This window comes from Tenebrio molitor, chromosome 6 (genome assembly GCF_963966145.1).
Source record: "Tenebrio molitor chromosome 6, icTenMoli1.1, whole genome shotgun sequence".
Taxonomy (NCBI): domain Eukaryota; kingdom Metazoa; phylum Arthropoda; class Insecta; order Coleoptera; family Tenebrionidae; genus Tenebrio; species Tenebrio molitor.
This window is the reverse complement of record NC_091051.1, coordinates 2,385,995-2,408,228: the sequence shown is the minus strand read 5'-3', so window position 1 is coordinate 2,408,228 and position 22,234 is coordinate 2,385,995. Positions and strand designations below refer to the sequence as shown.

Genomic DNA, 22,234 nt, shown 5'->3' with positions numbered 1-22,234 from the left:
TCTGTGTCATGTTGCGAGGCTGGCGGCACATCCAACATTTGTATGGTTTTCAGCGCCAACTGCGATGGATGTTTTTCTCTTAACGAAGAAAAAGTGATGTGACGCTGAGTAGTACCAAGATTACAAAAAAATCAATTCTTAAAATAATCTTATTGTTTCATTATCTTAAAATCTCTAGACGGTTTTATCAGATGCAACCGGCTTGCTTATCTGATTTGTCTCCTATTGATTACGTCTGAACTAAAACTACGATCCTAGCCTTCAAATCAAACAAAAAAAAAAAATTAACCTACGCCCTTGGTAGTGTTGTTTTATTTTAAATTTTATTTTATTTTTAAACTATTCAAATTGTCTATACAGTTATCACAACATAGATAACACTCTTGTTTTTATAATATTTGACAAAACTCGAACAACCAATTACAATGTCCATCACATAACTACGTGTTCTACTCCATTGTAAGTACCAAAATAGTACTTGCATATCGTTTTCCACCTAACTAAATTTTATCAGAAAGGGAAATCCCTGCTGAAAAACGATTTAAAGCCAATTTTTGCATTTGTTAAATATGTTAATATAACCCATTGGTACTGCAAAGTAGTACTTTACAATCACTTGAACACGCGCGTTTAGTTTTATTTGTTTTTAATCTATTCAAGACCTTAGTTTCCTAGTTTCCATTTGAAAATCGTCTAGTGAGGTACCACCATGAAAGTAGTACTTCTCCTCAGTTCTCTTGTCGCCTTCCTTCCTCTTATTTTAACTAATGACGATCTCTTCGATCCTCAAGTCGTACCCTATATACTAAAAGAAAAATTAATATCGATCATTGGCAACAAGCTCGGAGACACAGAATGTGGTACCGATCTAAAAATTCTTGTTACAGATTTGTACGGTGTCAATCTGTGGGCCGTCAAAAGTGAGTACCTACTTTTTGTAACCAACTCATTGGAAATTGTTTGAATTGTAGTGTGGGACGCCTCTGGGAAACTTCCAGCTGGAATTTTGAGCGGAAACAGTCACCTAACAGGAAACTACGACTTTTGTCTCACCATCAAGGAACACGTCCACGGTCGTACCATAGAGGGACAGTACTGTACCTTCACTTTAGTTAGTAGCAACAGCACCACCAAGTCCCAACTAAAGCGTGTCATTAACGAAGTAAGTACCAGAAATGTGAGAAAGCGAAATGGTACCCAAAAGTTTCAGGTGGCAAGACAAAGAGATGTCTTTGATTACGTCTTCGAAAACACGGCACTGCTTGGGATTTGCCTACCGAAATCGTGCACAGCTGCAGATTTGACACGGCTTGCTACGCAAGTACAAGAGCTCAGTTTCCGTTTCGACGACAAGTACTGTCAGTACCGAGACAAACCAGTAGAGTCTTACGGAATCGATTCATACGTTTTGTAAGTCATCGAGGGTGTGTAAACGCGCTGATTGTAAAATTTCAGTTGTTTCTTTGGTATTGTGATCTCGGCGGTACTTGCGAGTACCGCGTATGACGTCTATCTCCGTTCGACTAAACCCAAACAATCCACCGTTTTTCGTGTCTTCTCTCTTTACACCAATACAAAATCGCTGTTTTCGACCACGCCCGACAATGACAGACTTACCGTTTTGTATGGCATAAGAGTACTCACTATGGCGTGGATCATTCTAGCCCATTTGGTCTCCATTAAAAGTGTTTCAATAAGCTCAAACACGTTCTATACTATCCAGGTACTCTTTCTCTTGGTCTGGCTCAGAACTGATTGTTTGTCTTTCAGTGGTCAAGATTCTTGTCGTCTAGTTTCGTCGAAGCGGTGACCTACGCCTTTGATACATTTTTCGCCATAAGCGGCCTCCTCGTCACTTACGTCCATCTCAAGTACTCGGAAAAAATCCGAATCAGTTTGTCCATGTTCTACACTTACAGGATTCTCAGGTTGGAACATTAATAAAAAAAATCAATTTTTAGTTTGTGGTTCTAGGTTGGGACCAGCGCTGTTTGCCACGGTACTGATCTACACCAGCGTACTCAAACACTTGGGCGAGGGACCGTTGTGGCCTTATTTCGTCGATGCTGTCACGGCGAGGAGCTGTGGTGGGACTTGGTGGGCCACTTTGCTCTTCGTCAGCAATTACTTCACATCCAACAGTCAGGTACTGCACGATCGCGGTACTTCAAATTGTGAACGGTACTGTTCTAGTGCATCACTCAAGCTTGGTACTTGTCTGTGGACACCCAACTTCACATACTGGCCCCACTCTTTCTATTCAGCATCGGGAAGTACCCAAGACAAGTGGTCAAAGCAATCATCTGTATCTTTATGGCTTCGATGTTCTACAGCTTCATAGCGACTCTGGTCAAAAACTTGGAGTTCGTAACGATGCTTGGGTACCACACTAGTACAAAACTTTCCCCCATTTCATTCGTTCTTCCAGGTTCAGTACCGACTCCGTGGAGTACCTCCACTTCTCGACTTTGGCACGTTTGCCCTCGTGGCTTGTCGGAGTCGTTTTCGGCTACTTCATCTACCACTCAAGTTGCAACAACACGAAAATCCCCAACCGCATCAACAACATCTTGTGGACAATCTCTCTTTCGACGATGGTGGTTCTCGTCCTCTCCACTACCATTTTTTTGAGGAAGTACCACACTCTCCTCTTTTCAGCAATCTTCAACGCCTTCGCCAGACCCTTGTGGGCAACCGCTGTGTGCTTCATAGTCTTCAGCTGCACCAAAGGATGCGGAGGTGACCTAGACGTTTGCAAAATTTCAAATAATTTCGAAAAATTCCAGGACTGGTCCACAAGTTTTTGTCGCACCCTGTATTCGCGGTTTTGGACAGACTCACGTACTGCATGTATTTGGTACATGGGGTTATTGTGTTTTTGATTGTAGGGAGGCGCAGGTATCCCACCCATTTCGGAGATTTGCAAAATGTAAGTTTTTGGAAATGGAATTTTGAAAAAAAATAATTTGACTTTAGTTTTTGGATTTTTGGGGGACTTACGCCCTGAGCTTGATTTTTGGAACATTCTTGTGTCTCGTCTTTGAAATGCCCCTCTTGTCGATTATGAAATTTCTCCGCAGGATCAAGATGGGCCAAGAAACAAAGGATCGAAAATAAAACACCAAAGGAAAATCCTTGACTCCTTTATTTGTTATTCTGTCATGCAACAATAAATTTTTTTATCGCACAACCTAAACATGCAAATTTTACTTTATCCAGTCACATAAAAATTGCTTCATTTAGTAGTACCGAGTCTTACCGGTACTGAAACAGTAAAATTATTTCAAAACCAAAAGCACCAATGCTTTAGAGAACCAAAGTGCAATAATTGTCACTGTCTCGTACCACCATGAAACTCGTTTTCCTTTTCTTGGTACTTCTGTACTCTCCCTTTTGTTCACCAATCAACTTTCTCTCCCCACACTTCATATCAACTCTAGTAAAGTTAAAACTCGATTCATACATTGAGCGCATCATCCAAAATCCCAGATGTGCTTCAGACTTCAAACTGTGGATTTCAAGCTTGCTCCGTGGAGAACTTTGGGCCATCAGCAGTAAGTACTGTAAGTACTGACCAAGTAGTCTCCTCTACATCTGTGATTGCAGTGTTGGATGCCAGCGCCAAACTAAACTCCGGCTTTTTAATGGGCAATATCTACTCCTTCGGAAATTACGAGCAATGTTTGGCGATCAACGAGCCAGTCGGTGGAAGTTTGATCAAAGGACAGTACTGTAATCTATTTCTCGAACCACTTAACCACACGTTTGATCAGGTGAGAAAATAACTATTGCTAGTCTCGTAAAAAAATCGTGTCTTCTCAGATGGTGCAACTGATGGGTGTCGATCCGGTACCACCTCTTGTAAAAGAAACACTCTTCGTCTCGGACGTTTGCATTCCGCATTCGTGCACAAGTCAAGATATGAACCATCTTTGGGATGCTCTGGAACAGGTTTTGAAGCCCCGAGCTCGCTTTGTTTTCCGCGATGAGTACTGTCACCATGAGGGGAAACCGGTACGACCCACCGCAGTCGACACGTTTTCGTTGTATGTTCAAGGGTGCTTTCGAGATTTCATTTCCCTTTTAGCCTGTTTTTTGGAGGTATTTTCGTCACAGTACTGGCTAGTACTGCTTATGACATCTACTTGCATTATACCAAGTCCCAAAAAAATCTTTTGGTGATTTTTTCTCTTTACACAAACTCCAAGAAATTGTTGTCGACGCGTTTAGAAAATAGCAGCCTGACGTGTCTGTATGGCCTGAAGTTCTTCAGTATGTTGTGGATCGCATTTAATCATTTCCTACTAGTCAGAGCTGTACTACCTAATTCTAATGGTATCTACATAGCCACTGAGGTGAGTACTTTTGTGTCAATTTCTCTCTTAAGTTGTCGAAATTTCAGTGGAAAAATCGCTTCGAAAACTCCATCTTCATCTCTCCACAGTACGCCGTAGAGACTTACTTTTGTATTGGTGGTTTGCTGATCTCCTACGTCCAGTTGAAGTACTCGGAGAAATTCAAAATCAATGTTTTGTCATTTTACATGCACAGAATCTTGAGGTGACTCTTTCACCATAATTTTCAAACACCACTACAGATTTTTTTCAGATTGACACCAGCTCTACTCGCCACGATGCTATTGTATCTCAGCGTGATCAAACACGTTCTTGAAGGTCCCATCTGGCTCTTGATGATGAAAAAGATCGTAGGGAACTGTAGCAGTCGCTGGTGGGCCACAGTACTTCTAGTTTCTAATTTCCTCCCATTTCGACAACAAGTGATCCACTATAGTCACAAAACCACACAGTACTAATCAATCTGTTCTAGTGCATCGAACAGTCATGGTACTTGTCAGTAGATACACACTTGTATTTGATAGCCCCTCTGATTCTATTCCAAATCAAAAGAAGATTCTCAAGAGTCGTTTTAGCGATAGTTGCGATTTGTTTCTTCTCTATGGTGTACAGTTTTGTGATGGTACTGGTACATAAACTAAAAGCAGTGCTGATCCTGGAGTAAGACACGCTTACAAACTAGTTCAACTAGGTGACATCTGCTTTTAGTACCGACGACAAATACTTGAGCTACATTTATCTGTCACCAATCAACCATGCACCAGCTTGGTTGTTTGGGGTCTTGACCGGGTACTTACTCCACCGCCAGGACTCCAAGATAATCCACATGACCAAAACGACGAATCTCATTTTGTGGGCTGCTTCGCTCGGTACCACAACACTTCTTATCTTGGGTCAGACTGTTACCACCAGAAACTCCAACAACTTTGTCTTGTCAGCTGTCATAAACTCTTTCGCCAGACCCTTATGGTCTCTCGCAGTTTGTTTCATGATTTTCAGCTGCAGCACAGGACACGGAGGTCAGTACCAAGTTTACAAAACCTCAGATCTGCGAAGATTGTTTCAGGTTTCGTCAACACTTTTCTCTCCCATCCCCTGTTCATTGTTTTGGGGAAGTTGACCTACTCTATGTTCTTGACCCATCTAGGAGTCATCGATGTTTTACTTGCGGGCAGTATGCGCCATCCTGGCTACTTCAGCAATTTTGACATAGTACGTCTCATGATTTCAATTGTTTTGGTATCAAAGAAATGTTTCAGTTTTGCGACTTCTGGGGGATATTCGTCGTGATCTTGGCCTGCTCTACTGTGATGTGTTTAGTTTTTGAGACACCGGTTTTGGCGTTGATGCAAAGTGTGGCGAGGAGGAACCATGCGGTACTAAAGAAACCTGACGAGTCTTGATTTGTAAACAAAATAAACAAATAAATGGTTTTGCGCAATTCTGTCTTTGATTTGTATCATATTACACGTGTAGATACTCCGTGGTGGATCTCGATGGTACGATCAGTACCAGTTGACGATTTTTAAAAACAACTCAAAAACCAACTGCTTTCGATCATTTTTGAAATGTTTGGAGACTGTTGAAATGGATGCAAAGATGGAAAAAATCCAAGGATTATAAACAAAACACAAACGGAGAATCCTTAAGTCCTTTATTTATTATTCTGTCACGCAACAATAAAATCTTATCATTCCGTAACCTCGACATGGAAATTTTAATTTATACAGTGACTCAAAAATTTTGTTAGTACCGAATCTTATCGGTACTGCAGTAGTAAAACTACAACTAAAACTCTTTATCAAATGTAAAGTGTGTTTCAAAACCATCGTCATTGTTTGGCACCATTCGCAATGGTCACCATGAGACTACTTGTCCCTTTTGTGGTACTTCTCTACCCTCCACTTTGTCCAACATTCAAATTACTTTCTCCACAACTCATAAGAGGTGTTCTGAAATCCCAGATCTCTTCCCACGTTGACCGCATCATTGAAAATCCCAAATGCGCTTCAGACGTCAAGCTGTGGGTGTCAAGTTTGCTCCGTGGAGAGCTTTGGGCCATTAGCAGTAAGTACCTAATCGAAACAATCTTTCCTACGTTGTTGGTTGCAGTGTTGGACGCCAGTTCTAAACCAAATTCGGGTATATTGAGCGCTAATGTTTACCACTTCGGGAGCTACGAGCAATGTTTATCCATCAACGAGTACCTCAAGGGAGACGTTATTAAAGCACAGTACTGCAATGTGTTCATCCAACCACTTACGAACAGCTCTTTTGATGTGAATAACGTGAAGAAATTACTATTGGTTGGAATTGACGAAAAATGCTTTTCAGATGTTGAAATTGATAGGGATGGATCGGGTACCACCGATTGCAGCAGAACTTCTATTCGTTGTTGATGTTTGCGTGCCGCATTCTTGCACAAGTCGCGATCTGAATCTTCTTTGGGACTCTATCGCGGAGCCTTTCGAGCCCAAATTCCGTTTTACTTTCAAGGATCATTTCTGCCACCACAAGGACAAGCCGGTACGACCTACCGCGATCGATACTTTCTCATTGTAAAGTTCTGATAGTCTGCTTTCGCGGTTTAATTTTTCATTTGTAGCCTGTTCTTTGGAGGCATTTTAGTCACGGTACTCGCCAGTACCGCCTATGATATCTACTTGCACCACACCAAATCCAAAAAAAATCTGTTCATCATTTTTTCTCTTTACACAAACACCAAAAAACTGTTGTCCACGCAATGTGAAAATAGTACCCTGACTTGCGTGTACGGACTGAGATTTTTCTGTATGTTGTGGATCTTCGTTTCTCATTTTATTCTAGTCAAGATCGTATTGTCCAACTCCAACTCTTTTGAAATCTCTGAGGTAAGTACCTACTTTCGAGTTATTTCCCTCTCAGATTGTCCATATTTCAGTGGAAAAATTACTTCAAAAACTGTATTTTCATCTCTGGACAGTACGCCGTAGAAACTTACTTCTGCATTGGCGGCTTGCTGATCTCCTACGTCCAGTTGAAGTACTCAGACAAATTCAAAATCAACCTTTTGGGATTTTACTTCCACAGAATCTTGAGGTAAGTTTTGGACCACAATTTTGATCAACTCAACAGATTTCTTCAGATTGGTACCAGCTCTGCTCGCCACGATACTGTTGTATCTCAGCGTGGTCAAACACGTTTTCGAAGGTCCCGCTTGGCTCCTACTGATGGAAAAAATCGTGGGGAACTGCAGTCGCCAGTGGTGGACCACAGTACTTTTCGTTTCTAATTTCCTCCCGTTCCGACACCAAGTGATCCACTGTTGTCACAAAACCACCCAGTACTAACAAATCTGTTCTAGTGCATCGAACAGTCATGGTACTTGTCAGTGGACACACACTTGTACTTGTTAGCCCCTTTGATTCTATTCCAAATCAAAAAAAGACCCTCAAGGGTCATTCTAGCGGTACTTGCGACTTGTTTACTCTGCATGATCTACAGTTTTGTCGTAGTACTGGTACAGAAACTGACAGCAGTGCTGCTCGTGGAGTAATACACGTTCTACAAACTAGTCCAACTAAGTAACATTCGTTTTTAGTACCGGCGACAGGTACTTGCACTACATTTACCTGTCACCAATCAACCACGCACCAGCTTGGTTGTTTGGAATCTTGACTGGGTACTTGCTCTACCGTCACGGCTCCACAAAGATTCAAATTCCCAAAAAGACGAACCTCATCCTGTGGAGTACCTCGTTCTTTGTCATGACGCTTCTTCTCTTGAGCCAAACTGTTGCCACCAGGAATTCACACAACTACTTCTTCTCGGCTGTCTTAAACTCTTTGGCTAGACCTCTGTGGTCTCTCGCAGTTTGTTTCATGATTTTCAGCTGCAGCACAGGACACGGAGGTAAGTACCAAATCTTCAAAACTGGAGATCTGCGAGGGTTGTTTCAGGTTTCATCAACACTTTTCTCTCCCATCCGGTACTTATAGTCTTAGGAAAGCTGACTTACTCTATGTACTTGACTCATCTAGTGGTCATCGCTACTTTGACAACTGGAAGTCTACGCCAACCTGGCTATTTCAGCGGTTTTGACCTGGTACGTATCAAGATCTGAAGTGATTTGGTACCAAAGAGTTGTTCCAGTTGGTGGACTTTTGGGGGATATTCATTGTGACCCTGGCCTCCTCTGCTGTGATGTGTTTGGTTTTTGAGACGCCAGTCTTGGCGCTGTTCAAAGGTTTGGAAAAGAAGTACGACCCAGTACTGAAAAAGGAGTAACCAAGGCGAGGCTTGATTGGTCAATAAAATTAAAAATAAATAGTTCTGAGCAAATCTGTCTCTTTTTCGTATTACATAAGTAGTTGGTGGGGCTCGATGGTACGATTAGTACTATGAGAAAAACACGGGTTATCACGAGTTGAACTTTCAACACTCCACGCAAGGCTTATAATAGTTCGAGTGGGTGATAATAGACAACAATAACCACAATACTAAAATAACCAGCGCGATTAGCGTTTTATCTGATTTTGTATATTTAGTTTATCTCATATACTTTTCCATGCGTGGTTTCAGAAGCTCGAGTCTGAACCATGAAAGTAAGCATCGTCGTTTGTCTCCTTTTTGTCGTTAGTACCCACTGTAGCTACATATGTGACGTCTTGGAAAGCTCCGTCGAAGACGAGGTCAGTCCACAATGCATGGAAAAGTTGCGAATCGTGTGTAACAACCCGGACCTGCTGTGGCGAAGTAAGTACCACCCAAACGCGTACCCCTCTCACCGCACTCTTCCAGTGTTCGACTCCTCCTCCAAGTACCCCATTTCCGGAATGTCGTACAGCAACAACAAAGACTTGGGAAGCTACGACGACTGCATCGACATCAACTACGAAGTGTTCGAGGGCAAAGTGATCGGAAAGTACTGCGGGTTGAGTGTCGCAGTTGTAAACCTGTTCCTCGAGCCGCTACCCAACCCCTTCGCGATGGACATCCCACCGAAGAACTTGGCCCAGATCCCGACGGTACTGCCGGTACTCAACATCCTTCGCTTGTTAAATCTGCACTTGTAGATCAACTACACGAAAAATCTCGACCTGCGAAGTACCTTGAGGGACGCCACCGACGACTACTCCATCACAGTTCTGTCGCTGTGCGTTCCGGATCAATGCACTCCCGAGGAACTCGGCAAGTTCTTTATTTGGGGACAGTTGGAGAACATCAGTCTGGTCAACTTCATCACCGAAGTACCTTGCATGACGAAAGACTCAAACACCACGTTCGAATGGGGCGACATCTTCTTCACGTGAGTACCAAAACTGTTGCCTCTTCGTGACTGACTCTCCCTCGCAGATCAGTACTTGCGCTGGTTCTTGGATTGGTCGTGTGGTGCACTGCGTACGATGTTATGCTGATGAAGCTCAAAAGGGGTAAGTGGAGGTGATCTTTAACTCTGAAGCATTGAGATTTTGCAGAGCCGGCCCATCCGATTTACTTGGCCTTTTCGGTGGTGACCAACGGTAAGAAGATTCTTCACGTGAACAGGAGTACCAACCCGAACCAGATCCAGTGCTTGAATGGTCTGCGGTTCATCAGTATGATGTGGGTGATCGCCGGACACGGCTTCGTAGCGATGGAACAAGTACCAATCATCAACTACGCCGAGGTCGGCGCGGTAAGTACCAGAAGTGTCACAATTCGAGTGCAACCACCTCTTCCAGTACATCGACAACGTGAAAGCGCAATACATCGGCGCGGCACCCATCTCCGTCGACACCTTCTTCTTCCTGTCTGGATTTCTGCTGGCGTTCGGTTATCTCAAAACTGCAGCGAAGCTGCCACCTCTCAAGCAAGCTCTAGGAGTACCGCTGATGATGGTGCACCGCTATTTGAGGTAGTTCTTGTGGAGGTTTCGACGAGGGAGTGACCGGTTCTTCTAGGTTGACTCCCGCCATGGCTATGATGTACCTCACGGTGATAACCATCTACAGGCTGACCGGGACCGGACCTCTTTGGGACATCGTGGCCAAGACGATGCGAGACCCGTGCAAGCAGTACTGGTGGAGCTTCTTCCTCTACATCCAGAACTACTACAACTACGACGACTTGGTGAGTCTCCAACTAGTACTTTCTGGATAATCTTTTGTTTTGCAGTGCATGACCCACACCTGGTACCTCTCGGCTGACATGCAAATGTTCATCTTGGCCCCTCTGGTACTCATCCCCGTCGCAATACTCATCAAAGCAAACCGTTCGAATCTCGCGATCTGGAGCCTCTTGGTCTTGATCGTGATCTGCGTCATCTTCCCCATGGGCATCAGATTCGCCGACCAGACCATCGACAAGTAACCACCCCAAACGCATCCCACCCTTTCTGACTTCTTCTTTCCAGCGTGTACGACACACACTCGCGTTTCAACAACTATCTCATCGGGATGCTCTTGGCGGTGATCATGCGGGACCCCAGATTCAGCAGGTTCCCCTTTCACAAGGTAAACACTTGGTCCCGGTTGACCCCCACTCACTACACTTCCTCTAGATCACCAACTTGGTAATCTGGTGCTTCGTCCTCGTCGCGTGCGTCGCCTTCAACCTCTACTACCACAGTATAATCCGCGTCTACGAGCACACCTCCGACACCCTCTTCTACGGACTGTACAGACCTCTTTGGTGCTTCTCCCTCGCCTGGTTGATCTACTCCTGCTACCACGGCTACGGGGGCCCCGTCAACTGGTTCCTGTCGCTTCCGGTCTTCCAAATCGGGGCGCGCTTGTCCTACTGCATGTACCTTCTCCACGCCGTCATCCAAATGTATTGGGTGGGACTCATCAGGACCCCCTTCTACTGGGGGGACTACATGGTCGTAAGATCTTCTCCGCTCTCCATCGTCCCAACTCTTTCATTATCTTTTTCAGTTCTACATCTGGTGCGGTCATTTTGTGGTGACGATGGTGCTCTCAGCTGTCTGGTGTCTGGCATTCGAGTCGCCCATGATCACCATCGAAAAATACCTTCTGGGGGGTGTTGGTGAGTCGATGCGCAAGTCTTACTTGTTGCTAATATTTTTGTTGCAGGGAAACGCCCACAGAAAAAAAATACCGAAGGCTAGAATTACCTAAATGTATTTATTTTTTATTAAAGTTTTTTTGCAACGGATCTTGTTTTTTTTTTTGGTCTGGGTCTAGGTTGAGACGCGCCAGACTATCAAGGTTTCCACTTGCTCCACATATTTTCGCAAAATTCTCCGCCGATAATGACTTTATCGATAATGACAGTCACTAGTTAATTCCACATTAGACATAAGACATAAAAATCTAAGAGACAAAAGATTTACTCGAGTGGGTGATAAAATCTGGGTACTTCACGTACACCTGGCACTATTATCTATAGTTTATTTTTTAATCAAGGAACCACAACACCGCAATTTACACCCAAAATAGAGCTCGCAACATTGTACACTTTTGACATAGGGTGAAAAATCTCAATATATAAAAATTGAGGTTATTAGAGATATTAGATATTATTAGATTATACCGAGTGACTATAAATGATTGAAGGAAAATAGTGGATTGGCAACACTGATGCAGTTGGTAGTGCAAGTCTTCTCGTGCATCATCTGTCAATCATTCCTATTTAGGTTAGGTTAAGTCACGAAGTACTGCTCGTCAAATCTTAGATGGCCGCTAAGGATGCGCAGAAGAGGGAGTGCGATGCAAGATGTGGAACCGAGATGCGACAAGGTGAAGCGGTAAAGTGGGGTATAATTCTGAAAAATACACTCAGATACAGAAATCGACTTGTCCTATCTCCGCGTTGTCGACGAGATTTTAATCCTGTAGCTGTAATCTACTGACGTATTGCGAGTCCTCAACGTATTTGTGATCTGCAATTTTTATTACCTAAATAATAATAAATAGGTACCTTTCCCACTAAATTTCCGACGGCATTGTAATTTTTTCATTTCTCCTTTTTAGTAAAAGGACACCCATAAAGTTGCTCTTATTGTTAACACACGTTGTACATTTTGATAATTACGTCTCATTAAATTTCAAAATCATAAAGCACTGTAAATTTTATTGAAGTACCTGTTCTTGCTATTTTGTCGGTGGACGAGTCGATTGGACCGTTCGCTTAAATTACAATTACAAGCAGATGTTCGTTATTCGCAGTGCTTCAGCCACTTTTACATAATGCCGTAAACAATTTCCCAGAATTCGAATACGGTAAGATGAGGCACAAAGAATTATTCATTATTTTAATAAACTGTTATGTATTACGAAATCAAAGACATTATTCCATATACCTAATTCATAATGTCATATTAATCGTTTAAATTTAAAATATTAATAACATAATTACATAACATTTTTGTTTTATATTTAATACAAAAATTTCCGATAATATTGCGGAATCTGGAAAAGTGCCCCGAATGCTTGCAGCGTTTCCACGTTGAATGGCAAGAGAAATCCTCTCGAAAAGGAATTTCTTTGATTTTGAATCGCCTGATTCCGCGATAAATATGTTTCACTGTGCTTTTAAAAGCCATGGTTTGGAGTGTACCAGTGTTTCCATTGCTACTCCTACCGTTACCATTGCGCATCCGAATCTCAGCGGCCATCTAATATTTGACGAGCAGTACATTGTCGATTTAGATTTTTTTGACGTTTGTTTCAATTTTAAAAATTGCGTGTGTCATGCCAACGATGTTGCCAACTAAAGATTTCAAATGTGTTACCAACATAACAAAATAATTTTCAATCATTTATAGTCACTCGGTAGTAGCGCAGCATGTTAATAAAGTTAATAACAACGAATAAAAAAGAGTGTGTGCTTAACAGCGCACGACAGAAGTGAAAACTTCTATGATGCTGGTTACTGATTTTACCTAAGTAATATAATAATAATACCGAGTGACTATAAATGATTGAAGGAAAATAGTGGATTGGCAACACTGATGCAGTTGGTAGTGCAAGTCTTCTCGTGCATCATCTGTCAATCATTTCTATTTAGGTTAGGTTAAGTCACGAAGTACATTGTCGATTTAGATTTTTTTGACGTTTGTTTCAATTTTAAAAATTAAGTGTGTCATGCCAACGATGTTGCCAACTAAAGATTTCAAATGTGTTACCAACATAACAAAATAATTTTCAATCATTTATAGTCACTCGGTATGTACTTAAGTCGTGGAGGGAGAAAAGACTGGAGATGGCATTTCCTATGCTTCCCATGTTAAAAATCCGAACCCTCTAAAAGCACGTGCAACAACCTTTTATGACCCAGTCCACAATGCGCTAGATAAAGAAGCACAATGCGCCTGGAAGGAAGGCGAAGGAAGCCATTGGCCTAGCGTCTATATTCAGAAACCTTTTATGACTCTGTAGTTTTCGCGGGCCGGTACACTTATTTGAATTAGTGCCATCTCCAGTCTTTTCTCCCTCCACGACTTAAGTACTATGGCGGCCAAAACATTTTGGCCGTCACTTTCTTGACATTCAAGTAAAATATAAATAAACCTTTATGAATCGTAACCCCACTTTCGATTCTTGTCATTTTGACAATCAATTTAAATTGTTTGAAACTCAGATATTCCAAAAATCCGACATGAATGAACAAAATTAGAGCAATCGTACATAGATAACCTGAGGTAAGCGTTCTGTGCAGTAGAAATGACAAAATAATTTTGAGTTTTGAAATTTACCACCCAAAAAATAACGTTCATAATCAAGACGGTAATCATGATGACAATAAAGTACGGATTACAATTTTTTTTTTTTTTGAATTGACAGACAATGACGGCCAAAATTTTTTGGCCGGCATAGTAGGTACCTATTCTATAAAAAATATATCATTATGGATGACTTGGAGAAATAAGGAGCAAGGCATAAATAATTAATATTATTTAAATCCAATGGTGTTTTTAAATAAACATAAAAAATCTGTATTTTTCAATAGAAACTGCAAATACGTCCGCTTTTAGAGGTGCACTCTGCCAAAATTTGTGAGGTTAGGTTTGGATGTTTAAGTTTTATTTTCTTGACGGTGATATTGAACACAACAGAAGTTTTCATAGCAATACCCTGTATTATAATAATGTGTCCATTTTCCTCTTCACATTTTGCTACACAAATTTTTCCTATAGATGAATTGTTGAAGCCATATAATTGAGAATTACGTATTAAATCCTACATTCATCTGTAAACTTACAATATTTGCCGTGTCTTTATCGATTATATTATATAAAACTATACAAGGTACAAGCCACAATACATTTTCAAAAAAAGCCGGACATTTTAATTTCAGTAGCCAGCTTTTTTCGGAAATATAGTGTGGGTTGCATTTTAAATTACGTCAGGCTCATTATCATTTGCGAACATTTTTAATAACACGTTCAAATTTTAGCTGCCAGTTTGCCTCCTTTCAAGGACATTAAAAATGACAGACGTTGGCTGGTATAGCCAATAGATATCATTAAATTCCCTGAATTTAGTAAAATTTTATATTTACAACAGGTCGTGGTTCTTTGATTAAAAAATAGACTATAGAATTTTTTCTAATTACTCCATTTTGAATAAAATAATATGGCAATTGACCGCCATCTTCCAAAGGGGTACAGCCGTGGCTGGAGTCACCGAAAAAATCTATTTTTCAACTCACTAACTTCAAAATGACATTTCGCATCCAAAAAGCATTGGCCTTTTTGAGCATTCTGAAAATAATTTGACGTGATAATAATAAAATCTGGTTTACAAAACGTCATTTCTCCAATTTGGATGTTGAAAATTTCGAGAGAATGAAAATAAATGGCTATTAATTCGATTGACACTTGGGCAAGCGCCATCTATTCACTAAATTGGGAACTACTGGGTAATAATTTAAAGATGCTAATGTTCTTTTCAAAAAATACTGTGCAAACCTGGATGCGCGAAGACGTTTCGGCACATTCGCGCAAATGAAGCACTCGCTCCTTCGTCGTTTGTGCCTCAAATAATGCGCTCATGTGCGAAAAATGTCTTCTCGTAAATAATTTACGACGAAAGCTCATTTTCATTAATTTTTCCCCTGTCATTTTTATTAATTTTTCCCCTGATAACGAACAAATCAATTAATTAACTTCAACCTGGTCGACCTTTACCTTTGTCCATCCAGATAGCGTAAAATTAGATTTCAAAACGATTAGTGATAACATTACACCACTCGAAGCAGATAATCTGAGTCTCGGTTATTGGTTTACTCTGACACTAGTAGTCCCATTTTATTTACAACCACTTGGACCTCTCTGATTGAAATGCGACTCTTCGGTGCAATTCTCTTCGTTTTCGCTTTGGTGCAGAACTGTAGGTCTGATGGCATGTGCGACTTCTTTTACAATTTGGCGGCGAACATCACCGCCCCCTGCCTCAAGCAGTTGGACACCGTTTGCAACAACAGTACCCTGGCGTGGCAGAGTGAGTACCTACCTACTTGTTCCTCGACGTTTGCAAATTATTCTTGGTGCGCAGTGTTCGACGCTTCCTCCAAGCTCCTCACGTCTGGGATGACGTACAGCAACGTCATCGACTACGGCAACTTCCCTGAGTGCCTCGCCATAGACTACGAAGACCAAGATGGTCGAATCATAGGAAAGTACTGCGGCTTGTCCGTGATAATTGTCAACATATTTCTGACACCGCAAACTGAAGAGGTCTTGACGCGGTACGGTTTCGAGACCAAACCCACGTCGCCCCAAACGGTACTGCTGAGGTACTGCTTGGCACTCTCTAGTTGTCCGTTTTAGATTTCTCGGGACTTGTTCGAAACGATGGATGCCGAGTTGAGGGACGTCCTAATCGACGACGTTCCGTACGTTTTGTCCAAGTACTCGTCGTGCGTCCCCGACGCGTGCACCCCGCGAGAAGTGGGGTACTTCTACTTGTTCGGACACCTCCCCGACATGAACATCACCCTTTTGATGTACACCGATTTGCCTTGCGAGACTGTCAATTCCAACACCACCTACGAGACCGGAGACGTCGTCGTGATGTAAGTCTAAACTCACCTCTTCCTCTCATGACACCAACTTGCAGAGTTTTCTTCGTGGTGGTGGCGCTCTTGATGATCGCGAGCACAATCTACGACGCGCTGTGCCAAAACTTCAACACAGGTGAGACCAAACCAACCCAACGATCGGGTACTGATCGGTACGGCAGCGCCGTACCACCCGCTCTTGCTCTCCTTTTCGGTACTCTACAACGGCAAGAAGCTCCTGCAGATCAGCACCAACACCACCGAACAGATCCAGTGCTTCAACGGGATGCGCTTCATCAGCATGATGTGGGTGGTGGCGTTCCACGCCGTCTCAGTCTTCCAAGCGGGGGTGGTGGGTCTCGAGAACTACCCAGAAGTGGTCGAGTGGGACCAAACCTGGACGGCGCGCTACATCCTCTCGGGGCTGCTCGCCGTCGACACGTTTTTCTTCATCTCGGGGTTCCTCCTGGCCTTCAGCTATCTGAAATCCGCCCCCGACCAGAGTCCAGTCGCGCAGCTGATTAAAGTACCGAAGATGTACCTGCACAGGTACTTGCGCCTCACTCCGTCCGTGGGGGTCATGTATTTGGTCACCATCACGATCTTCCGGTTCTTGGGGTCGGGTCCCACTTGGAGTCTCATCGCTAACTTTATGAAAGACGCGTGCAAAAAGAAGTGGTGGGAGTTCTTCCTCTACGTCCAAAACTACACCGATCCTGACAACATGGTAAGAAATTGATCTGTACCGTGCTGCGGTAGTACCGTGGAGTTTCAGTGCGTCAACCCCATGTGGTACCTCTCGGCGGACATGCAGATGTTCATCCTGGCGCCTCTGGTACTCATCCCGACTTCACTCTTCATCCGGAAGCACTTCAAAGCGACGATTTGGGCCTTGATGGGACTCACGGTACTCTCAGTCGTGATCCCGATGCTGATTCGGTACTTCGTCGACGAAGCTGCCGGCAAGTGAGTCATCACCAAAGTACCAAACCACGTTCTACTCGATTTTTAGTATTTACACAGCCCACGAGCGTTTCAACAACTTCTTGATCGGCATCACTTTCGGCGCCTTCATGAGGATGAAGAAACACAAACCTTCCATCTTCAGCTCGGTGAGTACCACACCAAGGGAGTCACCAAATCATGCTGAAATCAGTGGGCGAACTTCGCCCTTTGGGTCGTAGTCATTGTGGTCTCCTTGTTCTTCAACATCTACTGGCACGACGTCCTCAACAACTACGACCTCTTGAAGTACACCCTCTTCATGGGCTTCTACCGACCCGTCTGGTGCTCGTGCCTCGTCTTCATGGTGTACTCGTGCTACCACAACCAAGGGGGCCTCATCCAGTGGTTCCTGACCAGACCGGCCTTCCAGATCTTGGGAAGGATGTCGTACAGCATGTACGTCCTCCACTTCCTGGTGGAGATCTACGCCGGCGGTACTCTCAAAACCAACGTCTACTTCAGCAACTACTTCCTGGTGAGTTTTGGACTCTGCACAACATCTCGCTAAGTCTCGATTTGCAGTTTTACAACTGGTGCGGACACATCATCGTGACCATGATAATCGCCTTCTTCTGGGTCCTAGCTTTCGAATTTCCGATGCTCACCATCGACAAGTACCTTCTAGGGGATGGTGAGTACCACGAGAGGGTCGTGGCGTTCGTAATTTTTTTCTTGCAGACAAAAAGTCGGACAAAAAGACCGGCACCTGGTGCTTCAAAAGGACAAAGGATTGCAGCGAATGATAAATAAAACTATTTTATTTTAAAAAATATTTATTCAACCCCCTGACAATAAATAAATAAATAAATAAGCTTAAAGGGTGGTTTCAGTGAGCAAGCGCCTGTTTTGCTCGATTCGAATTTCCAGAAAAATCTCGTCGTTCTTCAGGAAGCACCCTTTGGTGAGGGTCCCGTGAGGTATGAAAATGTACGAGAACGACGACTCTTGCGGCTCTTCGTTCTCCTCATCCCCCGTCTGCCTCTTCGCAACGATATGCTTGGAGAAATTCTTCGGCTGCAAAACGACCATCAAGAGGGTCAAAAAACACGACAGACTTACATTTTCCACGTTCTCCTGGTCGCGCAGCGTCACCGACCCCTCGATGTGACAAGGCCACTTGAGCAAGGCGTCGTGGTCGCTCTTCAGCACGTGAATGGAGACCAAAGCGTACCGATCCTTCCACTTCTTCAGGCCGTTCAAGTACACTAAAATCTAGAGTGGATGTCGAGCGCGTCCGCGATTGTCACCGACTTACCCTGATCTTGTAGCCGTAGTCGTGGGTGTAGAAGATGGGGCTCTTCAGCACCGCGTTGGACTCCTTCGACTTGGCCATCTTGTCATCGAAACTCGAGATTTTCCAAACCAGGTGTCCGGGAGTGGCAGTCCTGCAGTCCGCGGACGCCAGGTTCTCCAGAATCTCCAGGTCCAGGCGGAGCTGGTCGACTTGTTGGGCGAATTTGGCAAACTCGCGCTCTTGGATTTCCAGCTTCTCGGCGGTTTCCGACGCGATTTGGCTGATGGTCTTGATGTCAAAAACCACGCTGACGTTCTTGGTCTTGTGCTCGTCCATTGACTGTTTCAGCTGGGCGACGTCTCTCTGGATCTCGTCTGCGGCGCGTTTCTGCTCGTTCCACAACTCCCCAACTCTGTCGCTCTCGTGTTCGAACAGCTCTTTGAACTCGTCCAGGTTCTTGGCAAATTCGAGGTTGGCCTGTCTGTTGTAGTTTTGTTCTTTGAGGAACGTGTCCCGTGCCAGATTGATGTCCATCTGGAGCTGCTCCGCGACCATCAGCTTCTGCTGGCAACTCATCCACTGGTACTCCCCCTCGCTCTTGCACTTCTCCAGCACCGCCACCGCCTGCTTCAGCGCGTCCAGGCGAAAGTCCACCGCTTTTTTCCACTCCAGGACCACCTGGGTCTGGTACTTGAGCTTGTCCAAGTCTTGCTCCTTCCACGTTGGCGCGTTGGACGTCGAGGCCAGCTCGTAATTCGCCAGTCTGGTGGAGAGCTTCTGGAAGTCGCGTTGCAGACGCTCCAGTAGATCTTTGCTGGGGGCGGCGTTCTGTCTGCGGTCCAGCGAGGCGGTGGTGGGGCCGTCGTCGTAGGTCTCGATGCAGTCGGTGGTCGTGGTGAGCCTCGTCATGGAGCGCCCCGGTCTGTTGGGGCACTCCTTCTTGTGTTGGGGCATATCCATGCGGGGGACGTACGAGCCGCATTTGTTCGGGCACGTGATCAAGACGCTGCCGCAGACGGACGTGTGCCCCTAAAATGCGGTCGATAAAATAGGAATCTTTTCGGACTTAAATTTATAATTATTTTTGTGCGATGTGACAATCAAGTGCAAATACAAGACGTGTTTTAACAGGTTTTGATGACGTGAGGTGTTGAAAAAAGTGTCTAAAGAACTGACCTGAGTCGCGGAGTGTTTTGTAGTTTGATACTAACCATTTCGGTTTCGTTTTGGATCTTTTTGTGGCAAAAGTAACAGGTAAAGGGATTTTTGTGACGATCCATCGTCACAGGTCAACACCTCAACTGGCAAACATTCCGCAAGCGGAGCGATAAGATTAGGTGAATGAAAAGCGATAAAGGATGTTTGAGCGATGCGTAACCAAAAAATGAGACAAGGTTAATTGTATACCAGCTTTTATTAATCCAATTAAAGTATAATTAATTAAAATGAAACCGTTCGACAGTGGTCAAAGCCAATACTAAAAATTTCCGAAGGTCCTAATCCTAGATAAACGATACTGAAGAGGTACAGTAGAAAAAGAAGTAAAAACTGAAATGACACTCTATCGTGGAATAATTTAATAACCACAACGTAATTGTGCTGTTTTTGATCATTTTTAACACTCTATTAAAGCATGATTATTCCTTTGGGCGGAGTCACCCCAAAGCGACAAACTCGATATATACACACAAGCGGCTTCGACGAGACAGATCCGACACTGCGACCCACGCCATCACTTTGAGTCCACCCCTGTTGAGACAAAAGAACCGTTACAATTGACTTTAGTGACTTATACAATAAATTTCTGTTTTTAACCATAATTAAATTAAATAAAAAAGGACTAATATCGAATTTCGGTGGATGCGTCGTCTTAATGCCTATTCCCGGGTCTAGGTCCGTTCCTGTTTTGTCTAGGCCTGTTGCTGTATCCGTTATTGTTCTGGTAATACGACTGGTTGGGTGCGGGTCTCGGGGGCCGGTTCGCCGCGTTCTGCTGTTTGTGCACCTCCTCCTTGAGCACCTCCTCGTTGCCGTTGCCCGCGACGGCCATCGCCTGCGGGGGCAGACTCGGCATGTTCTGGAAGAGCGGCGGGAGGGGTATGGGCGGCGGCGGCGCGCCCACGAAACTCTGATTGGTGAACGTCTGGCTCGGAATCTGTTCGGGCGGCGTGTCTATCTCAGACTCCTGCAAGAAGAAGAAGCTTCCCGTGCCCAACATCTCGGTGATCGGTCTGGGGGGCTGCTGCTGTTGTTGTTGTTGTTGCTGCTGCTGCTGTTGGTAGAAGAGTTGCTGCTCGGGCGTCAGCGTCTGCTCCATCGGGGGCTGCTCGGCGGCCGGTGGGGGGATCATCGGCGGGGGCAGCGCGTCCATCGACAACATGTCGATAGGGGGCAGCTGCGGTGGCGGCTCCTGCGGCGCGATCGGCTCCAGGCTGAGCGGTGCTTCCGTCGGGGGCGCCTCGAGTTGTTCGCCCTCGACGAAGTTCTCAAACACCTTCAAGACCTCCATAACTGTCTTGTCCGAAACCGAGTCGAGTACTCACCGGTGCTTGGTCGAAGTAGCCGCTCTCGTGAATCTTGCCGAGGACTTCCTTCACCTGGTTGTACGTCCCGCCGAATACTTCTTTCGGCTTGCCGTCCACCACCGCCAAGAGGTGCTCGGCGGCGGCTTGCACCTCGTTCGTGAAGGCGGTAGGATTGCCGGCTTCGTGTTTCGGGGTCACGGCCGGGTACAAGTCGTCCAACAACCTAAACAAAACAAAACCGACATCGTGACGACGCTGTTTGGGACCACGTCCATTTTGCGACTCACTTGAGCTCGGACTCGGTGAGTTGGGCGGCGCCGTTCTTGCCGTGGAGGAAGTCCTCCCGCACGGCCTCGTTGCCCATCTGGTTGAGGGCATCCTGGACGAGGAGGATCTCGCGGAGGCGCGCCAGCTCAGCCTGGTTCTTAGCGGCGGCCTCCTTTTTCGCCTGCTTCTTGGCCTCCTTCTCGGAGACGACCGCGATGCCTAGGAACTGTTTGTAAATGTCTCGGGCAAACTCCAGCGTCTGCGTCACCTCATTGTACTTAGCTACGGCAGTCTTCTGGTCGGCGTTGAGCTCCTTGCCGGCGTTCTGCAGGTCCCGGTACGACTCTAACTTCGACTGAAAGCAACGACAGCGTGAAGGCGACGGCCTCGATTGCGAAATCGTCATGAACGCGGCGGAGCTCCGTACCGCTTCGGGGCCCCGTGTGACTCACCTTTCGTTTTTCGAGGTTGCGGATTTTGTGTTCCACGAGGGTTATGACTTGGCGGAGGGGCGTTGCGGCCGACGACGAGTCCGGGAGAGCGCTTTCGGGGGACACTTTGTTATCAATTTTAACGTTCGCGGCCGACGGCATTATTTTGAATGTTTTTCGGTTGCGACTGAACACCGACGACGTTTCCCTACTAGGCGGAGCAGGGCGGGCGATGGCTGTGGAATTTTTTCAACGGAAATAACACAAGGAAACGTTCGAGATTTGTTGACAGCACAAGGGATCACTCCATTGAAAAGCCGACACTGCACTGGCGGAAGCCGCCATTGATGCCACGCCATTGGTCGACACTGCCGGAATTCGCTCGTCGGCGGGAGATTCGAATCGCGCGGGACAAGAAATTCTCACAAAATG

The 22,234-nt window shown here is 44.8% G+C and overlaps 6 protein-coding genes across 8 annotated transcripts; 4 read left to right on the top strand and 2 right to left on the bottom strand.

Moving 5' to 3' along the window:
• Positions 1 to 606: 606 nt before the first annotated feature.
• LOC138133120 (nose resistant to fluoxetine protein 6-like) lies at positions 607 to 3,247 on the top strand. Its single transcript, XM_069050924.1, has 10 exons — positions 607 to 920; positions 972 to 1,162; positions 1,211 to 1,410; positions 1,456 to 1,723; positions 1,771 to 1,928; positions 1,975 to 2,146; positions 2,194 to 2,381; positions 2,429 to 2,739; positions 2,787 to 2,929; positions 2,977 to 3,247. The coding sequence occupies exons 1-10, from the start codon at positions 710 to 712 to the stop codon at positions 3,115 to 3,117; spliced, it is 1,983 nt and encodes a 660-aa protein (XP_068907025.1). The 5' UTR covers positions 607 to 709; the 3' UTR covers positions 3,118 to 3,247.
• Positions 3,248 to 3,343: 96 nt separating this feature from the next.
• On the top strand, positions 3,344 to 5,789 carry LOC138133121 (nose resistant to fluoxetine protein 6-like). The gene is made up of 10 exons (XM_069050925.1): positions 3,344 to 3,554; positions 3,607 to 3,773; positions 3,823 to 4,046; positions 4,088 to 4,355; positions 4,403 to 4,560; positions 4,609 to 4,777; positions 4,828 to 5,015; positions 5,064 to 5,374; positions 5,422 to 5,567; positions 5,615 to 5,789. The coding sequence occupies exons 1-10, from the start codon at positions 3,350 to 3,352 to the stop codon at positions 5,756 to 5,758; spliced, it is 1,980 nt and encodes a 659-aa protein (XP_068907026.1). The 5' UTR covers positions 3,344 to 3,349; the 3' UTR covers positions 5,759 to 5,789.
• A 386-nt stretch (positions 5,790 to 6,175) lies between these two features.
• On the top strand, positions 6,176 to 11,492 carry LOC138133081 (uncharacterized). Its single transcript, XM_069050874.1, has 22 exons — positions 6,176 to 6,422; positions 6,468 to 6,634; positions 6,690 to 6,913; positions 6,961 to 7,225; positions 7,276 to 7,433; positions 7,480 to 7,648; positions 7,699 to 7,886; positions 7,936 to 8,246; positions 8,294 to 8,439; positions 8,487 to 8,619; positions 8,931 to 9,089; positions 9,135 to 9,361; positions 9,410 to 9,642; positions 9,690 to 9,766; positions 9,812 to 10,011; positions 10,058 to 10,230; positions 10,277 to 10,445; positions 10,491 to 10,681; positions 10,729 to 10,828; positions 10,876 to 11,199; positions 11,252 to 11,363; positions 11,411 to 11,492. The coding sequence occupies exons 1-22, from the start codon at positions 6,209 to 6,211 to the stop codon at positions 11,443 to 11,445; spliced, it is 3,975 nt and encodes a 1,324-aa protein (XP_068906975.1). The 5' UTR covers positions 6,176 to 6,208; the 3' UTR covers positions 11,446 to 11,492.
• A 4,049-nt stretch (positions 11,493 to 15,541) lies between these two features.
• On the top strand, positions 15,542 to 18,163 carry LOC138132731 (nose resistant to fluoxetine protein 6-like). The gene is made up of 10 exons (XM_069050338.1): positions 15,542 to 15,781; positions 15,836 to 16,065; positions 16,111 to 16,355; positions 16,400 to 16,476; positions 16,523 to 17,067; positions 17,116 to 17,306; positions 17,353 to 17,452; positions 17,497 to 17,820; positions 17,868 to 17,976; positions 18,024 to 18,163. Exons 1-10 carry the CDS (start codon positions 15,622 to 15,624, stop codon positions 18,086 to 18,088), a joined length of 2,046 nt encoding a protein of 681 aa, XP_068906439.1. The 5' UTR covers positions 15,542 to 15,621; the 3' UTR covers positions 18,089 to 18,163.
• Traf-like (TNF-receptor-associated factor-like) lies at positions 18,101 to 19,934 on the bottom strand. Of its 3 annotated transcripts, XM_069050356.1 has the most exons (4): positions 19,791 to 19,934; positions 18,601 to 19,608; positions 18,405 to 18,557; positions 18,101 to 18,359 (listed from the first exon to the last, which is right to left on the bottom strand). In XM_069050356.1, the coding sequence occupies exons 1-4, from the start codon at positions 19,857 to 19,859 to the stop codon at positions 18,159 to 18,161; spliced, it is 1,431 nt and encodes a 476-aa protein (XP_068906457.1). In that variant the 5' UTR covers positions 19,860 to 19,934; the 3' UTR covers positions 18,101 to 18,158. The 3 variants fall into 3 exon arrangements, with proteins under 3 accessions (XP_068906457.1, XP_068906456.1, XP_068906460.1); XM_069050355.1 differs by having other exon boundaries at positions 18,101 to 18,557; XM_069050359.1 differs by having other exon boundaries at positions 18,101 to 18,557; positions 19,756 to 19,896.
• Positions 19,935 to 19,974: 40 nt separating this feature from the next.
• Positions 19,975 to 22,118, bottom strand: Capr (Caprin). Its single transcript, XM_069050361.1, has 4 exons — positions 21,824 to 22,118; positions 21,392 to 21,726; positions 21,123 to 21,327; positions 19,975 to 21,073 (listed from the first exon to the last, which is right to left on the bottom strand). Exons 1-4 carry the CDS (start codon positions 21,962 to 21,964, stop codon positions 20,450 to 20,452), a joined length of 1,305 nt encoding a protein of 434 aa, XP_068906462.1. The 5' UTR covers positions 21,965 to 22,118; the 3' UTR covers positions 19,975 to 20,449.
• Positions 22,119 to 22,234: the final 116 nt, after the last annotated feature.